Source organism: Dama dama, chromosome X, assembly GCF_033118175.1.
Source record: "Dama dama isolate Ldn47 chromosome X, ASM3311817v1, whole genome shotgun sequence".
NCBI classification, from domain to species: domain Eukaryota; kingdom Metazoa; phylum Chordata; class Mammalia; order Artiodactyla; family Cervidae; genus Dama; species Dama dama.
In genome coordinates, this window is record NC_083714.1 from 42,785,913 (window position 1) to 42,804,541 (window position 18,629).

The following is an 18,629-nucleotide window of genomic DNA, read 5'->3' on the forward strand; positions in this document are numbered from 1 at the left end:
ATTGTAACAGATTGAAATTTGGGTCTACCCAAAGAAATGAAGAATATCATAATGGTAAACATATGACTAAATATATTCTTCCTCATTTTAAAGTTTCTTTGAAAGACTGTTGACTATTTAAAGCAGAATAACAAGATAATATGGGTTTATAACATTTGGAAATAAAATGTATCACAACAGCAGCACAAAGAATGGCAGGTAAATGTTGCTATACTATTATGAGTTTTTATACTACATGTGAAGTGGTATATCAATATGAACTATTATATAATAATATTTATACATTTATTTTCTATACATAAGTATACATGCATACATATATACACTCAAACATACATACATATGTTCTGAGACAGGGCCCATCTGCTTCACCATATGCATACACAGCACAATGAAGTTTATAAACTCCTCATTATGAGGAGGAAGATAAAAGATCCACCAGGTGACTCAACAGATATAAGTAGTGGAAACGTTTTAAGGTGGGAGACAAAATGACTTCATTCTTTCCATCTCTTTACCTTTCAACTATATGACATTAGTGTTCCCTGACAAGGACAAGATGGATCCTAAGATGAGTTCTGCTGCCGCAGCAGCAGCAGCCATTGTACCGTCCCCTATTCTAACAATGGGTCACTTCGAGCTTCAGTCTCAGGTCAGCCACAGTGACGGAAGCCCATGGAATCAGAGGTGAAGTTTAACGATGGCCACTGCCTCCTCTTTTCATTTGATCCAAGAGGCCATTGGAAACAGCCCACTGAGGGAGATAGACACTGTTTCCCAGAAGTAAATACAGCTCAGCTTGTACTTTGGAACAATCGGTCAACCTTGCACTTGCACAATCTACTAACAAAGGTTATGTGGTACCTGAACATGATCATGGCAGAATCACCGGGCCTCGTCACCATCTGTCTTTTAGGATATCTACTCAGTGCTGAATGTACAGGTTTGTTTCCTTTATAAAGCTACATTGAATGTGCTTCTATTTTAGATACAGAAAGGTCTGGGGCTGTCTTCTTCATTAAATAATGATTACAGGATTTGATCACAAAATTTAGGATTCTAGTAGTTAGCTTATGGGTTAGTAAGTACTGGTTCTCTGGTAGCTATGCCTTCCTCATTTTAAAAATTAAACAGATTTACAATATTTATAGTATGTTTTTAAAATGGACACTGTTGGGCTTATGATTTGACAATGTAATTCCTTAGCCAATTGTCGTCTCCTTGGTTTAAAAAAAATTAAAAGGGGGGAAATGCTTTAACAAGGAAACAGCAGAATGTGAAGAAAAATTAATTGTCATTTTGTGGGTTCTTTACTCATTACTTTGAAATCAAAATGGAAAACAGAGCAAAAACACTGGTTTTACTTACACAAAAAGTTTGATTTTAAGACATAATGTGATTCAAAATTTTAGAACTATTTAATGAGTCAGACCTCTAATTTTTAAAGTCTATAAAATCATACACCTTCAATTGATAGTCTTAGAATACAAGCAAACTTTCTAGTAATAAGTTGTTACTTATCACTAAAGTTTTCCATGGATTAGTAAGAAATTATTTTGTCTGATTCCAAACATCTCAGGGTTGACACAGGGGGAAATTCAGTGCTCACTTGAGCTCTTAGGACAGCAAAGCAAATCCAAGAATTGACATCAAGAGTATAAACTTAGTCAATGCAATTTATATCACTTGGTTTTTTTCCACAACTTCAGTGATTTTATGAATTCCCCAAAGGCAGGCACACAAAGAAACTACCCCACTGAGACAAACAGCTAGTTCTCACAGGAAGCATTTATCACATTTACTTGTCAACCTATTATAATAAAATCTAGTAGTTGACAGTGCCAAGATCAGGGGTGCCAACCCGAAGCATCCCCAGAAAGCAGACTGGCCCTGTGGTTTCCACTCCAGACATGATGTCACACTGAAATGCAGAAATAACGACACATGAACGCAGAGGTTAAATTAAACTAGCAAACTGGGCAGCATCAAGCAATAAAGAAATTTAGCTGGAACACTCACAAAGTAGAACATAAAGCTGTCTTTACACACATCTCATCAGTGTGAGATCTAGGAGGACAAAGGATCCAAACTCTTTCTTCGAGATAAGTGGTGAGATGATGGAGGTTTTAAGAGGCTGCTGCCCCCTTGAAGACCTCAGATGTAGGAAAAAAGGGCAGATTCAGAGTAAAAAAAAGGAGGACTAGGATTTCAGAAACTTGGTAAATAATGAAAACAAGAGGTAAGCTTGAAGAAGGGTTAAATATATGACCCTCTGACAATGGTGAGGAGAAAGGCAGTGCAGTCCTCATAGTCAGAGATATTAGGTCCCTGAGCAGAGCACCAGGGGGCTTTCCCTAAGGATGAAGAGTGTTGGTGCAGTGCTCTCCTCTGCTGTTAAACCATCACTGGCTTCTAAAAGCAGGTTCTATGAATGATTTTCACGGAGATGTTGCATTTTCATGGCTGCTGCCCTTAGGTATTGCTGCATCAATTTAGAATTTTGCAATCAAAACTATTCCATGCAACCAATTCAGTTTTGTAAAGTGTATGGACCCAAGCTGTCTTTCATTCAGAATGAATGAATGAAATAAAATGAAAGACAGCTTCAGTCCATAACACAGTGGCTACTATGGTGCCAGGTACCATCACAAGGTACAAGGGGCTTGGGGATAAATCAGATTCCCTCTCTAATCTAAAGTACCCTGAGGCCAGGTGATAGATTTCAATACAACATGATAAGATGCATACCAGGCACTAAAGGGGCATAGAGAAAGGAACATATTAATGGGGGGACACTGACAGAGGGACAATATTTTGGGGTGGGTCTTAAAAAATGAGTAGAATCATTCTCCTTAAATGCCTGATCGAGGGCATTCTACACAGAGAGGAGCACTCATGTGCAGAGATCCAGATTCACAACAAATGTGAGGTCTTTCAGGAACTCAGTATTCTTTCAATGTTGAATATGACAGGTGAGGCAGGGTCAGGGCATCATATAAGTAAGGCCCTAAACTAAGGAGTATGGACAAAAGAATGCAATTTGGAGTCATCAGAAGTGTAAACATGAATAACACTGATGGCTGACTTAGGCTGCTTGGTCTGCCAACATTCTCATGAACTGTGTGAGAAATCAACGGCCAGACACAGGGAGACCAGTCTTGAGGCCACTGCAATCATCCAGGGAAGGCACGAGAAGAGGGAAGGAAATTCAAGTGACACTATCAAAGTATTGACTAGAAATGACATGACTTAACCATCTGGATATGGAAGGGGAAAGGGTTTAGAGGAAGTGGAAAGAACACGTCCTTGAGCATCTAGGATATGGCCCAGTGCCTAACAGCACGGACTGTGGGCAGTCTGACTGCCCACGACTAAATTCTGACAGTGACACTTTAATGCGTTACTTGGGGCAAGTCACGTAACCTCTCTGAACCTCTGTTTTTCTGATTTATAAAACTGAGATGACAGCACCTATCTCATGGAACTGCCGTGAGGAGGGAATGAAATAATGGATGCAAACACTGAGCACATTGTCCATCCAGCATGACAGAAATAGGAAACATCAGGTCTTACCAGTCACATGGTGATGTACAGTTACAGAGTTGGAAAGACAATCTGGAATTCCAAAGATCTATCTGACTTGAGGTGGATATTTGGAATTCACTGTCATATACATGGCAGTTACAACCACGTGTGTGTGTGTAAGGATCCAGGGAGTAAGAATGGATCTTGTGGCACCTAGTGCAGTGCCTGGCAGGAGTGAGTGCACAGAAAATTGTGTTGAGTCAGGAAAGGACTCAGATGGGGCCTCAGATGGTAAAGAATCTGCCTGTAATGCAGGAGATGGAGGTTCGATCCCTGAGTCAGGATGATCCCCTGGAGAAGGGAATGGCAACCCGCTCCAGTATTCTTGCCTGGAGAATCCCATGGACAGAGGAGTCTGGCAGGCTACAGTCTATAGGGTCACAAAGAGGCAGACACAACTGAGTGGCTAACACTTTCGGGCTGGACTAGGGTGAGGCAAGAAGGGCACGAAGGGCATAAACATACTTGCACACCCTGAGAAGCCATGCCTCCTCGGATTCTGTGTCCTAGGGGCCTTGTTTACCGCACCCAGTTCTGGCCCTGACAAAGATGTATGGATTGAAGAGGAACAAGGCTGAAACTGGTGGCTGGAGCCTGGGAGAACACTGAACCTCATGGGGCAGGCAGAAGAAGGGGAATGAATGGATGCAAGTGGTGGGTGAATAACAAGAGTCAGTGCACAATGACGGAAACTATAAGCAAGGTGAAAAGATAGTCTTCAGAATGGGAGAAAATAATAGCAAACGAAACAACTGACAAAGAATTAATCTCCAAAGTATACAAGCAGCTCATGCAGCTCAATACCAGAAAACCCAATCAAATTCAATACCAGAACAACCCAATCAAAAAGTGGGCAAAAGAACTAAACAGACATTTGTCCAAAGAAGATATACAGATGGCTAATAAATAAGAAAAGATGCTCAACATCATTCATTATTAGAGAAATGCAAATCAAAACCACAGTGAGGTATCATCTCACACTGGTCATAATGTCACACTGGTCACCATCAAAAAGCCTACAAAGAATAAGTGCTGGAGAGCATGTGGAGAAAAGGGAACCCTCTTACACTGTCGGTGGGAATGCAAACTGGTACAGCCACTATGGAGAACAGTGTAGAGATTCCCTAAAAAACTGGGAATAGAACTGCTATCTGACCCAGCAGTCCTGCTGCTGGGCACACATCCCAAGGAAAGCAGAATTGAAAGAGGCACATGTACCACAATATTGATTACAACAGTATTCACAATAGTTAGAACATGGAACCAACCTAGATATCCATCAGCAGATGAATGGATTAGGAAGTTGTGGTTCATATACACAACGGTATATTACTCAGTTATAAAATGGAATGCATTTGAGTGAGTTCTAATAAGGTGAATGAACCTGTAGCCTATTATACAAAGTGAAGAAAGTCAGAAAGAGAAAGACAAATACTGTATATTAATGCATATATATGGGATTTAGAAAGACTGTAAGGATGATCCTACATGCAGGACAGCAAAGGAGACACAGATGTAAAGAACAGACTTTTGGACTATGTGGGAAAAGGCAAGGGTGGAATGATATGAGAGAATAGCACTGAAACATGTACATTACCACATGTAAAATAGATGACCAGTGCAAGTTGGATGCATGAAGCAGGGCAGTCAAAGCTGGTGCTCTGAGACAACCCAGAGGGATGGGGTGTGGGGGGGTTCAGGATGGGGGGACACATGTGCACCTGTGGCTTATTCATGTCAATGTATGGCAAAAACCACCACAGTATTGTAAAATAATTAGCCTCTCATTAAAATTAATTAATTAAAAAAAGCAAGAGTCAGCTCAGAGGAGGACCAGGAGAGAGTGATTTCATGGAAAGAGCACCCTGAGAAGGGAGAGATCAACAATTAGGAGTGTTTCAGAGCAGGCAGCAAATAGAGAAGTTCAAAATTATCCTTTAGGAAGTCACTGCTGATCCTGACAGGAGTCATTTAATTATACAGATGGGGTAAAGAAGAGAAAGAGCCACAGAAAAGTGCATCAAGTAAAAAGGAAATTGAGAAAAGGAGGAAGGCAGACCAGACACAGGAGTAGAAAGGAAGAGAGATAACCACACAGGATCTCACTGATCCTGTCAGCAATGCTGGGAGGCAGACGGTCTGATGATAGTACTGTTTACACTTGACAAAGCTAAGCTGCAAAGATTATGTGACTTGCCTGAGGTCTCATAGCCAATAACTGGTAAGACATGTGATTCAAATCCAGGTGTGTCTGCTCTGCCTCCAAACCCCTATTTTTCTACTAGATTGCACTGTAAATGGATACAGACACAGATGCTACTTGTAGGAGTGCCCAGGGCCAAGCACAGGAACTTGGCATGGCACCCATTGGCAGCTTGTGACTTTCTCCCAGGGCACCTGGCTGTCTGATGTAGCAGTTGGGATTGTGGGGCATTAAGCACTGAAGAAGCAGTGAAGGGAATAGAGAAAGTTGACAAGGGAAGAGTTGAAGAGAAAAAGTCTAAGCTAAATTCAGGGGGAAAGTAAAGCCCAAGGGGACTGGAGGAGTGAGAGAAAAGGGAGAGACTGTCAAGGGACTAGCAGGCTCCATAAAGCGAACAGCTGCAATGGAAATAAAGGACTTTAGTTGTTTCTTCTCCTTTCCTTTTTTCCCTCGTTGGCACTAACAAGAAAACAGTCCCCATATGCCCTGGAAAGTTCATGTTATAAACACCTCGTCCTGTTGAGATGCTATCAGATGTTCTCCTAAGGAAAGGAATAACTCTAGGCAGCTTCTTGAGTTCCTGTCATTAATTATAAATATAGATACTATATCTATATCTCTCTATCTAGAGAAAGACACATGCACAGAGACAGAGAGTGAAACAGAAAGAAGAGACTGAGATTGGAGAGGGGTGGGGTGGGAGCGGGGTGGAGAATTACGTTAGAGACCTTAATCCTCCAAGTGTTCAGGAGTGTTCCTACAGGCTAGGCAGTCAAAGCTAAAATAAATCACATCCTGAATCCCAGAGAATGACATATGTCACTGGAACTCCTAGAACACATTCCAACTTAAGGGGCTGTGAGTCTGAAGTTTTAAAAAATAAAAAACATGAGTGCAGGGGTTTCTCTTTAATATCTAGTGAGACACCAGGGTTGCCTTTAGGCCTCTGCTCTTCCAAGGGAAATGTGCTGCCGAGTCATCTGGGCAACTGCATCCTGTAAACACAGCCCGGCCAGGGTGATGGATCACCTTGCAAGGATCTGCAATTAGCTATTTTCAAATGATGACGAAGTGTGAAGTTAACTGCTTACTTGAGAACTTTCTTTTTCATCCAGAGTAAATTCAAATACGGTTGAAAATCTGACCTTTTATTACTGGAGCTCTCTTGACTAAAAGTAAAACTGGATTTTAATTCCTAAATCTCCACATGTATACAGTACCATGAGAACACCATAGATTTTGGCTCCATGCCCCAAAGATAAATTGGCTTTGGGATTACTTGGATTAAAAAACAAAGCCTTTCTTAAGAGATGTATTTCATTTTCATGATATTTTCTTTCCTCTAAAGCTAAAGAGTTCTTTTAAATTTCAGTTTTTCTTGACCATGAAAATGCCACCAAAATTCTCCATCGGCCAAAGAGGTACAATTCAGGTAAACTGGAAGAGTTTATTCCAGGGAACCTTGAGAGAGAATGTAGAGAAGAAAAATGCAGTTTTGAAGAAGCACGAGAAGTTTTCGAAAACACTGAGAAAACTGTGAGTATCTCCACATAACACCCTTCAGATGCAGAACAAAGAATAGAGAAACCTTTTTGAAAAATAGGGAAAAACCCGTATTTCCCTTTGGAATTTAAAAAATCTATACACATATATATATTATAAATACTATAACAGAGAAGGAATAAAAAACACTGTAAATAGTACCATTAACTTGTCCTCTTTTTTTTTTCTTTTTTTTATAGACTGAATTTTGGAAGCAATATGTTGGTAAGCAATTCATTTTATCCTCTTCCGGGTATATGAAACATTCGAGATTTACATATTGCTTTCCTCTGTGTCAAAAGGGCTCAGAAAAACAAGTTAACTTGTTTTTACCCAACACTGAATGGTAACTATCTGAGATAATGGAGATATCTGCTGGCAGAAAAACTTACTCCTCCCTAGGGCTTCAAAAGGAACATGGTTCCACCTCAGGAATCCCGAAGGAAGAAACCACAGAGAATTGTATCTGGGACCGAATGAAAGTTTACAGTCCTCTGTAGAGAATCAGAAAATGCTGATTGACTTAGATGTTTACTGCTTAAAAGCCGTCCTCCTCCTGGTGGCCTGCAAGGCCCTCCTGATTGCCCCGCCCTGTGACCTCCACTCCTCCTGCTCTCCCCCTCACACTCGGGGTGCCAGCCATCCTGGCCCTGCAGCTATTCCTTGCACGTGCTACAACTGCTTCTACTTTAGAGTCTTAGATCTGACTGTTCCTTGCATGTTGAAGATTCTTCGGCCAGGTTCCTGTAGGCTCACTCCCTCACGTCCTCTCAGGTTTTTACCCAAATATCACTTTCTCAATGATGTCTGCCTTGATCGTCTATTAATATGTGAACCTGCCTCCCCCCACAACCCCATCACTTTAGACACTGTATCCTGCTCTATTATTTTTCATAGCACTTTTCACCATCTGAGGTATCATATAATAGTCTTACTTATATTATTAATTTTTCCCACCTTGCTAGCATGCAAGCTTCTTGTTGGCAGGTGTATTCAACTGTTTTGTTTATTGATGCAGTCCTAGTACCTCAAACAGTATCTGGTACAGAAGCACTGAGAAAATACTTGTTGAATGAACTGAAAAAGGAGGAAAAGTCACAACTTTAATGACAACTAAGTTTTAACACTAATTTAAAATCTAGCAGCAGGATTTTGAGGCAGTGTTAAGTTTCCCAGCTTGACTTACTTAAGACCATGTGCATGGACAGAAACTAACTTGGACAGCCAATTCACTGAATTCCATCAGTTCTATTTTCCCAGATTCCATTCGGTGAACACTAATGGACTTATTCATATTCTTGTGACTAATTATTTCTCCACTTTGTTTTTAAATCATGAGAGAAGAGGTCCACTCTGTTATATTTGCTTTATCTGCCTTTGTTCTTAATAATGAACGCTACTGTGCCAACTTTCTACTGAGGTAGTCCACTACAGTTAGTCCAGACAAGTCTTTTCATTCTCTATTTCTAATCTATTTAAAACTCTGAATCTTGTCTTTTTTAAAAGCAAATCAATTTCTACTTTTCCTCCCCATATATACCTGGCTGCATTTTAAAAACTCTCTTGTCCCCTTTATTGCCCATCCCCTCCTCAATTGGCCTCTCATCATTGAATATGGGTTCATCAGTACCTCTTTAACACCATATTTTGTTTTTTGTGTTTTTTTTGAGGTGTTTTTTTTCATTTATTTTTATTAGTTGGAGGCTAATTACTTCACAACATTTCAGTGGGTTTTGTCATACATTGATATGAATCAGCCATAGATTTACACGTATTCCCCATCCCGATCCCCCCTCCCACCTCCCTCTCCACCCGATTCCTCTGGGTCTTCCCAGTGCACCAGGCCTGAGCACTTGTCTCATGCATCCCACCTGGGCTGGTGACCTGTTTCACTATAGATAATATACATGCTGTTGTCTCGAAACATCCCACCCTCGCCTTCTCCCACAGAGTCCAAAAGTCTATTCTGTATATCTGTGTCTCTTTTTCTGTTTTGCATATAGGGTTATCATACCATCTTTCTAAATTCCATATATATGTGTTAGTATGCTGTAATGTTCTTTATCTTTCTGGCTTACTTCACTCTGTATAATGGGCTCCAGTTTCATCCATCTCATTAGAACTGATTCAAATGAATTCTTTTTAATGGCTGAGTAATATTCCATGGTAACACCATATTTTGAAGCTGGGCCCCTGCCTTCTAGGCCACAGGCTGTGTTGTTTACTGTAACTTGGGTAAAGAAACCTGGAAAACATCAAGGGCATGATTTTGCTGTTGACCTGAAAGAAAAAGACTACAGCAAAGATGGGTTTATTCAGGATCAGCAGAGAATCATAATTCAGGGTCTTCAACCACTGGGAGCCATGTGCAAGTTCCTGCAGGACAGAGGGCAGAGAACTCTTTTGAAGAGGGGAAAAGGAAGTGGGGAGGGCGTGCACATTAAGTCACTTTAGTCATGTCCTACTCTTTGCGACTCCATGGACTGTAGCCTGCAGGCTCCTTTGTCCGTGGGATTCTTCAGGCAAGAATACTGGAGTGGGTTGCCATGCCCTCCTCCAGAGGATCTTCCTGACCCAGGGATTGAACCCACGTCTCCCGCATGTCCTGCAATGGCAAGCGGGTTCTTTGCCACTAGCGCGACCTGGTACAGTAAACAAAGAGTCCCTGGCTTGTCACTGGCTGACTCCTTGCCAAGAAAGAGGTGGAGTCTGTCTTCTTCCTGTTGGGCTCTGCTATCATTGGGCATGAGTGCTGTCCCTTCTGGTCTCTCAATTCTATTTAACTGAGGTTTCTGCTTATTAATTTTTTACACTGTCAATACTGCTTTGTCTACTAAAAACAAGACAAAAACAAGAAGAAAGAAAAAGAAAACCCAATTCCATGCTTCTTTTCACTTTGGAGTTGAGATTCCCAAGCACCCCAAATAGCCTCTGCTGTTTTCCCCTGTGTGGGCCTTCTCACACAATGGGGACACAGGCCCCTCATTCCTGCCCTACCCTCTGCCATCATTTCACCATGGGAAGAATTTGGCTGAAGAAGAAAAACTGCCCAACCACATTAACCAGCATCTGCCCAGCACTTTACAGTTTACAGACCAGCTGTCACTTTTAATCCTCACACCATCCCTGTGAGCAAAGCATTATGAACTTCATTTTACAGAAGAAACTGAGGTTTAGGGAGGTTAAATGACTTGCCAAAGGTCACGCAGCTGGGGAGCCATGGAGCCCAGAAGAGCAGCCAAATTCTCCACTGCCCAACCCCCGCTTTCTCTATGACCCCTCCCGGCCTTCAGATCTCAACATGGTTATTCATTAAACCACCACTGAGTAGCCTTAAACAGGAAGCTCTCACTTGGCAAGGTCTTCTCCCTTGCTGTCTTTGACCCCTATTGTCTGTGGCTATGCCTCAGCCCAAAGTATACACAGACAAGCACCCAAAGGAGGACTAAATGCAGGATAAAATGACACTCATTTTAAAGATATGTCTCAGCAAATGAGTTGCTGTGTAGCTGGCTGCAAGCCCAGAGCTTTTCAGTGAAACATCCTAAATAATTCAGCTCTGTTCATCTGCAATATAAAGTGCAAATGTGGCTTGTTTTTTCAGACCAGTCCTGAACATCAATAATAATAAACCAGAGATAACGTATTTTGTTTTCACAGAATTGGGACAAATTGAAGTATCTGTGCAAAAGCACATTGGATCAAGGGGCAGAGGGGACAAGGTCTAATTTTTACAACAAGCAGATTTTCCAGGGAGGGACTCTTCCTGAGAGAGGGTTATTAGCCCTCAGCCAGTGGAACCTGGATACACGCTCCTGACAGCAAGCAAGATTGACACACTACTGCTGTCCTCCAGCAGGCAGGGCTCCAGTCAGGAATCTTGGCTCTAAAATACGACTGACCGTCAGAAATCCCTCTTGAATTGCCCCTGTTCACTCACTGCTTTATTTTTGTGTCATCTTTACCGCTTACTCTTTTGTTACTCACACATCAAGCCTTGCTGATCTTGCTCCTGGCTTTCTTCAGGGCTCTTCCTCTGCTCAGAGGACGCACCAGCCTCCCTCCTGGTTCTCTTCACCCCTTTCTCCTGAAGCTGCCTTAGAGTTATGAGTTGAGGCAGAGCTCTGAGAAATCTGGCTGAAGGGTTGCCTTCTCATTCTGACCCTTCCCCTCTTACCTATTCCTTGCTCCTGTTTTCTGATGACCAGTGTCTTCAAAGGCTCTCCAGAATGCTGTGAATGTAGAAACTTCAGGAAAGATAGGAAGGAAACATAGCCAATCTATATAAAAACATAGCACATTTTCAGAAGCTTTTCTTCTTTAATTCTTTGTATTGAAAGCTGTTTGTCTCTTTACCAAACCATTCGGGACCTAATAATAGACAGTAGAATATCCTTCAGGAGTCGAGCATCTTTTGGGCTGTTTGGAACCATCACTGGCTACTTAACAGTGAAATGATGAGATGAGGAAGTAGATGTATGTGTGCCATGCCAAGGCTTCCAGTTCCCTGAGTGGAGTTGCTGTTACCTAGCTCAATTTGCTCTACAAGACATGCAACAGAGCAAGCCGAGTACGACACATAGATGATTGCTGAAGCAACATGGTTCGATTTAGAATTAACTCCATCATCATTCTATAAGGAAGGACTGAAAATTCCTCTCACCTTCTGCTGAGTACATCTCTACACTCAGACTTTCTTCTCCCTCATCTTCCTCCCTTCAGTTGCATAAACAATCCACATGCCTTCCTTAGGGCCATTTCCTAGAACAATGTTAGCCTAAAAACCTTTATTAGAATTTTTAGAAACTTGGGAAAACAGAAGCATCCCATAAGCAGCTGATCTCCAGGTCAGAAGTCCTGCTCTGACCCTAAAATTAGGCTCCCCTCTCCACGAGTCTGTGCAGGAAGGACTGGGCATTCTAACCAATGCATCTGTTAATTCATCTTCTTAATCTACCTCGAAGATGGAGATCAGTGTGAGTCCAATCCATGTTTAAATGGCGGCATGTGCAAGGATGACATTAATTCCTATGAATGTTGGTGTCAAGCTGGATATGAAGGAAAGAACTGTGAATTAGGTAAGTAACTATCTTTGGATTACTGGTGTTTCCAAATTTCCCTTTGAAACCAGATGCAACTGGAAAATGCAATATGTATGTACCATAATTTTCTCTTAAATTATGGTAAAGAACCCTTTACATGAGATCTACACTCAACAAATTTTGAAGTATATGATACCGTATTGCTAACTTTGTATAGCAGATGTCTAGACTGTATTCCTCTTGCATAACTGAAACCGGGAGAACAGCAACTCCTCACTTGCTCCTCCCTCCAGCTCCTGGCAAACACCATTGTATTCTCTGCTTCTATGTGTTGGACTATTTTTAGACACATCATATAAGTGGAATCATGTGGTATTTGTCCTTCTGTGACTGCCTTGTTTCGTTTACCATAATGTCTTCCAGGCTCATCCACTTTGTTGCATGTGACAGAATTTCCTTATTTTTGAAGGTTGAATAATATTCCATTGTATAAAACATACTTTTAAAGCTTGTAAAGATGATCAATTCATTTTATCTGTGGTCATAGTTTCCAGGATGAGTTCAAGAAACCATATGAAGAGCAACAGTAGTATCTGGTAACTAGTGGGAAGTGGTAGGTTCCCAGGTGGCACTACTGGTGCCTGCCAATGTAGGAGATGTAAGAAACCCAGATTTAGTCCTGTGGTTGGGAAGATCCCCTGGAGAAGGAAATGGCAATCCACTCCAGTATTCTTGCCTGGAGAATCCCATGAGCAGAGGAGCATGGTGGGCCACAGTCTGTAGGGTCGCAAAAAGTTGGACACAACTGAAGTGACCTAGCACGCATGCATGCACAGAACTGGTAATGGTGTTCTACTATCTTATTCATCCTCAATACAACCATTATTCTCCCCATTCTACACAGATGAGGAAAGTGCAGCTCAAACATTTCAAAATCACAGAAGCAGTAAATGGTTCAGCCAGGACCTGAATTCCAATTTATCTGACCAAAACCCATGCTTCTAACTGCTATCCACAAAACGCAAAGAAAACTGACCCATAAAACTGTTTGAACTCATGACTAAAATATCAGCAAAGAAGTGGAAGTCAACTAAGTATAGAATTGGGGTAGGGAAGGCCTATTATAAGAACCTTATAATAGGTTCTTCTCCACCCATATGAACCACTTCACATGTGAAATTTGTGGAGAAAATTCAGAATTCATTTCTGAATTTGACTAAATTGATACACTGGAGTTACACAGAAAATCTAGGGTCATTGTGTATCTTTTCTTTGCATAGCCTAGGCTTCTTTTTTTTCTGAGATTTTGGCAGTTGGAACAGTAAAACCCAAAGTCCTTTACCTATTTGTTTATTACCTCTGGATGCAGGATTACTGGTACTGTGATTGTGAAAAGCATACAGTGTTAATGACAGATTCTCTTTCTACTCTGTAACTCCAGAAGAATAGAGGTGCAGTCCTAGGGCAAGAATTCAACACCACAGGCTACATGAAGAAGGGCAAAGAGTAGAAAATTAGCAGGACTCTATTTAGGCGTTATGGCAATCCACCTGACACAGATGAAAAGGGCATGAAAACAAAATGAAATGCAGCAGCTGCACTTGTCCTACAGAGAAGGGGGAAAGTCGTCTCTAATACTGTGCAGAAATCCTTTCAGTGCTAAAGAGAAATCCATTGATCATCCTTTGAGATCCAAAAGATTAAAAGGAATAGAAGACAGGGAAAAGAAAAGGTAGCAGGACAAAAACATTTAAAAAGAAAGAAAAAAAGGAGATGCAGGTGGGTGAACTGGTACCCTGAGCTTGGACTCCCACTCCCTCAGGCTTCACAGTGTGGGGACACTCCGATGCCTGGGTTTCCTTTCCTATAGGCATGTTCAATGGTTCAACATCTCCGAAGTGCTACTAGCATCTGAAAGGTTACAACTTGAAATTCAGATGGACCTAGATAAATCTGATCCTGCTGCTTGGAAACTCATGGAAACTGATTGACTATCACCTTAAACAATATAATTATTAGAGCTGATGGAATGAAAGACTCAATTGGTCTCCATTAAGAATGAAGGGCATGTCATAGCAAAGTATAACTGAAAATAGTGTTTAATGTTAAATACTCCTAAATGTGAGTTGGACCATAAAGAAGGCTGAGCATCAAAGAACTGATGTTTTCAAACTGTGATGCTGGAGAAGATTCTTGAGAGTTCCTTGGACAGCAAGGAGATCAAACCAGTCAATCCTAAAGGAAATCAATCCTGAATATTCATTGGAAGGACTGATGTTGAAACGCCAATACTTTGACCACCTGATGCAAAGAGCCAACTCATTGGAAAAGACCCTGATGCTGGGAATGATTGAAGGCAGAAGGAAAAGGGGGTGACAGAGGATGAGATGGTTGGATGGCATCACCAACTCGATGGACATGTGAGCAAACTCCAGGAGACAGTGAAAGACAGGGAAGCCTGGCATGTTGCTGTCCATGAGGTCACAAAAAGTCAGACATGACTTAGGGACTGAACAACAAAATGTCTTTAAATATAAAGACACTTTAAAAGAGGCAGAGAGCCCTGAGGAATGTAGTTATAAAAGCACAAAACTGCTATGATAGGTTTTGCTGTGTGCATAAGGCTATGGTCCATTCAGCAAAAGTGCTAAGTCTACAATGGGCACCTTTTCAGGCCCCCCAGGTTCACCACATTTGGGTTTGGTCACGGCTCCGTGGAGACACTGCAGCCACCACCAACCCTAGCTTCTAGGGTGTCTTGAGCCCAGTTGATCAAGGTTTAGAAAAATCCTCCCAGCTTGCTTAGTTTAGAAACAAAGTGGGAATTCTCTCAAAAAACTCTACCTCTGACACTAGAGGAATGCAAAAGCATATACAAACTCCCATTTAAGCTGTTGCTTCAAACTGAACTAAGGACTGATCTCAAAAGCCACTAGGCTATAGATTCAATGCAATCCCTATCAAGCTACCAACAGTATTTTTCACAGAACTAGACCAAAGAATTTCACAATTTGTATGGAAATACAAAAAACCTCGAATAGCCAAAGTAATCTTGAGAAAGAAGAATGGAACTGGAGGAATCAACCTGCCTGACCTCAGACTCTACTACAAAGCCACAGTCATCAAGACAGTATGGTACTGGCACAAAGACAGAAATACAGATCAATGGAACAGAATAGAAAGCCCAGAGATAAATCCACGAACCTATGGACACCTTATCTTCGACAAAGGAGGCAAGGATATACAATGGAAAAAAGACAACCTCTTTAACAAGTGGTGCTGGGAAAACTGGTCAACCACTTGTAAAAGAATGAAACTAGAAGACTTTCTAACACCATACACAAAAATAAACTCAAAATGGATTAAAGATCTAAATGTAAGACCAGAAACTATAAAACTCCTACAGGAGAACATAGGCAAAACACTCTCCAACATAAATCACAGCAAGATCCTCTATGACCCACCCCCCAGAATATTGGAAATAAAAGCAAAACTAAACAAATGGGACCTAATGAAACTTAAAAGCTTTTGCACTACAAAGGAAATTATAAGCAAGGTGAAAAGACAGCCCTCAGATTGGGAGAAAATAAGAGCAAATGAAGAAACAGACAAAGGATTAATCTCAAAAATATACAAGCAACTCCAGCAGCTTAACTCCAGAAAAATAAATGACCCAATCAAAAAATGGGCCAAAGAACTAAACAGACATTTCTCCAAAGAAGACATACAGATGGCTAACAAACACATGAAAAGATGCTCAACATCACTCATTATTAGAGAAATGCAAATCAAAACCACAATGAGGTACCATTACACGCCAGTCAGGATGGCTGCTATCCAAAAGTCTACAAGCAATAAATGCTGGAGAGGGTGTGGAGAAAAGGGAACCCTCTTACACTGTTGGTGGGAATGCAAACTAGTACAGCCGCTATGGAAAACAGTGTGGAGATTTCTTAAAAAACTGGAAATAGAACTGCCATATGACCCAGCAATCCCACTTCTGGGCATACACACTGAGGAAACCAGATCTGAAAGAGACACGTGCACCCCAATGTTCATCGCAGCACTGTTTATAATAGCCAGGACATGGAAGCAACCTAGATGCCCACCAGCAGATGAATGGATAAGGAAGCTGTGGTACATATACACCATGGAATATTACTCAGCCATTAAAAAGAATTCATTTGAACCAGTTCTAATGAGATGGATGAAACTGGAGTCCCTTATACAGAGTGAAGTAAGCCAGAAAGATAAAGAACATTACAGCATACTAACACATATATATGGAATTTAGAAAGATGGTAACAATAACCCTATATGCAAAACAGAAAAAGAGACACAGATGTACAGAACAGACTTTTGAACTCTGTGGGAGAAGGTGAGGGTGGGATATTTCAAAAGAACAGAATGTATACTATCTATGGTAAAACAGATCACCAGCCCAGGTGGGATGCATGAGACAAGGGCTCGGGCCTGGTGCACTGGGAAGACCCAGAGGAATTGGGTGGAGAGGGAGGTGGGAGGGGGGATCGGGATGGGGAATACGTGTAAATCTATGGCTGATTCATATCAATGTATGACAAAACCCACTGAAATGTTGTGAAGTAATTAGCCTCCAACTAATAAAAAAAAAATGGAAAAAAAAAAAGCCACTAGGAAAAAAGCACAGTTCTTGGAGTATCTGTGCCCAAGTCCCTGGCCTCACCCAGAGTCTGAAAGGGAAGGAGATTTCCATTGTTAAGACCTTGTTCTTTTTCCTCTTCTCTTTTTCATCAGGCTCCTCTCCAGGGAAGAGAGGTGCAAACATTCAGGGAATGCTTTCTAGTTAGAACAATTAACTGGCTACTGTGAACCTTTGGCTGGAATAAAGACCACTGAGTGTCCCCAGCTACACATCCCATCTGAGTCCTTTTCCTGTCCATTCCTGTCCCTTCTAAAGAGTACAAGAGGCATTTCCCCACAGTAAGAGAGATGGAAAGAAAAAAAAGCACAGAAACACTTTTTTTTTTTTTTGGTAAATCACAGACACTACTAATATACTGTGTATTTTTGTGGAGTAGAAAAAAAAAAAGAAAATACCTTGAGTTTAGTTGATAAACTTGTTAAAGAGAATATCCTTCATCCCAATTTTGGTTCTCTCACCTGTGAATATATTGGGGCAGATGAAGGCAGAGTAAAATGAAGCAGAACATGCTAACTTATATAGTAGGCAGGAGGGGAGTTAGAGGTGTTTGTGCTAACATAGAGGGAGAAGAACAGACACTGTGAGATGTCCATCCACAGATATTCTAGGGGCTTCCCTGGTGGCTCAAATGGTAAAGAATCTGCCTGCAATGCAGGAGACCTGGATTCAATCCCTGGGTTGGGAAGATGTCCTGGAGAAGGAAATGGCAACCCACTCCAGTATTCTTGCCTGGGGAATCCCATGGATAGAGGAGCCTGGCAAGCTACAGTCCATGGGGGTTGCAAGAGTCAGACACGACTGAGCGACTAAACCAACCAACCAAAGGACCAGGGAGAATCTACACCCAACATGGGCCTAATGTCCAAGTGCTCCAGAAACAACTGATGACTGAGTCCCACAGTGACTTGTCCCTGAGGTGCAGGACTACAGACCTCTCCACTGGAACTCCTTGTGCTGTTATTTTCTTTCCAGACTCTTAAGATCTTTACTTGAGGTCAAAAGACTGCTGGTTGGACAGCAATATTTCCCATTGTGTGCACAAAGCAAGCCATAAGACAGCAGCAGCAGCAACATACTGGACCACGAAGAGCAGTGATAAATGGGGAAAAGGATGGAGCGGACTAGTTACTTAGCCAAGGATGCAGAATCAGGCAAAGCACCTCAACTTTACCCATTCCTGTTGTGCATGGCCAGGTCCAAACTGGTCAGCACCTGCCACCCACCTCTGTGAACTCCGCACATTCTCATATTGACTGAACATTCCCTACAGGGGGTATTTGATTTGGCTGCACACTCTAGTATTGCTTTGTAGCAACACAATGATTGCTAGTAACATGAGAAGAGCCAGTGATGTAATTACCGTTAGTAAGGAGAAAGGTCTTTAATAAATAAATAAATAAAAAGGACCAAGCACCATCTTTTTGGTTCCTGCACTGAGTGGATTATTGGCAGCAAAGGGTAAAGCTTAGGCTGGTTCCTTTGTCTACCTGGTAACAGTTGATTTGCCTTCCCTCGTTCCCTGAAGATCAGTAAGGAACATGAACTAATCATCACTCTGTTGCTGTTAAGTCAT

The 18,629-nt window shown here is 41.6% G+C and overlaps 1 protein-coding gene across 2 annotated transcripts in view; it reads left to right on the forward strand.

Annotated features, from left to right (window-relative positions):
* Nucleotides 1-855: 855 nt before the first annotated feature.
* Nucleotides 856-18,629, forward strand: part of F9 (coagulation factor IX) — a 32,835-nt gene continuing 15,061 nt past the window's right edge. The window contains exons 1-4 of one of the 2 annotated variants that reach the window (XM_061135934.1): nt 856-943; nt 7,161-7,324; nt 7,531-7,555; nt 12,295-12,408. In XM_061135934.1, the coding sequence (XP_060991917.1) occupies nt 856-943; nt 7,161-7,324; nt 7,531-7,555; nt 12,295-12,408 (391 nt within the window). The remainder of the gene's footprint in view (nt 944-7,160; nt 7,325-7,530; nt 7,556-12,294; nt 12,409-18,629) is intronic. The other variant, XM_061135935.1, reaches the window with a different exon arrangement.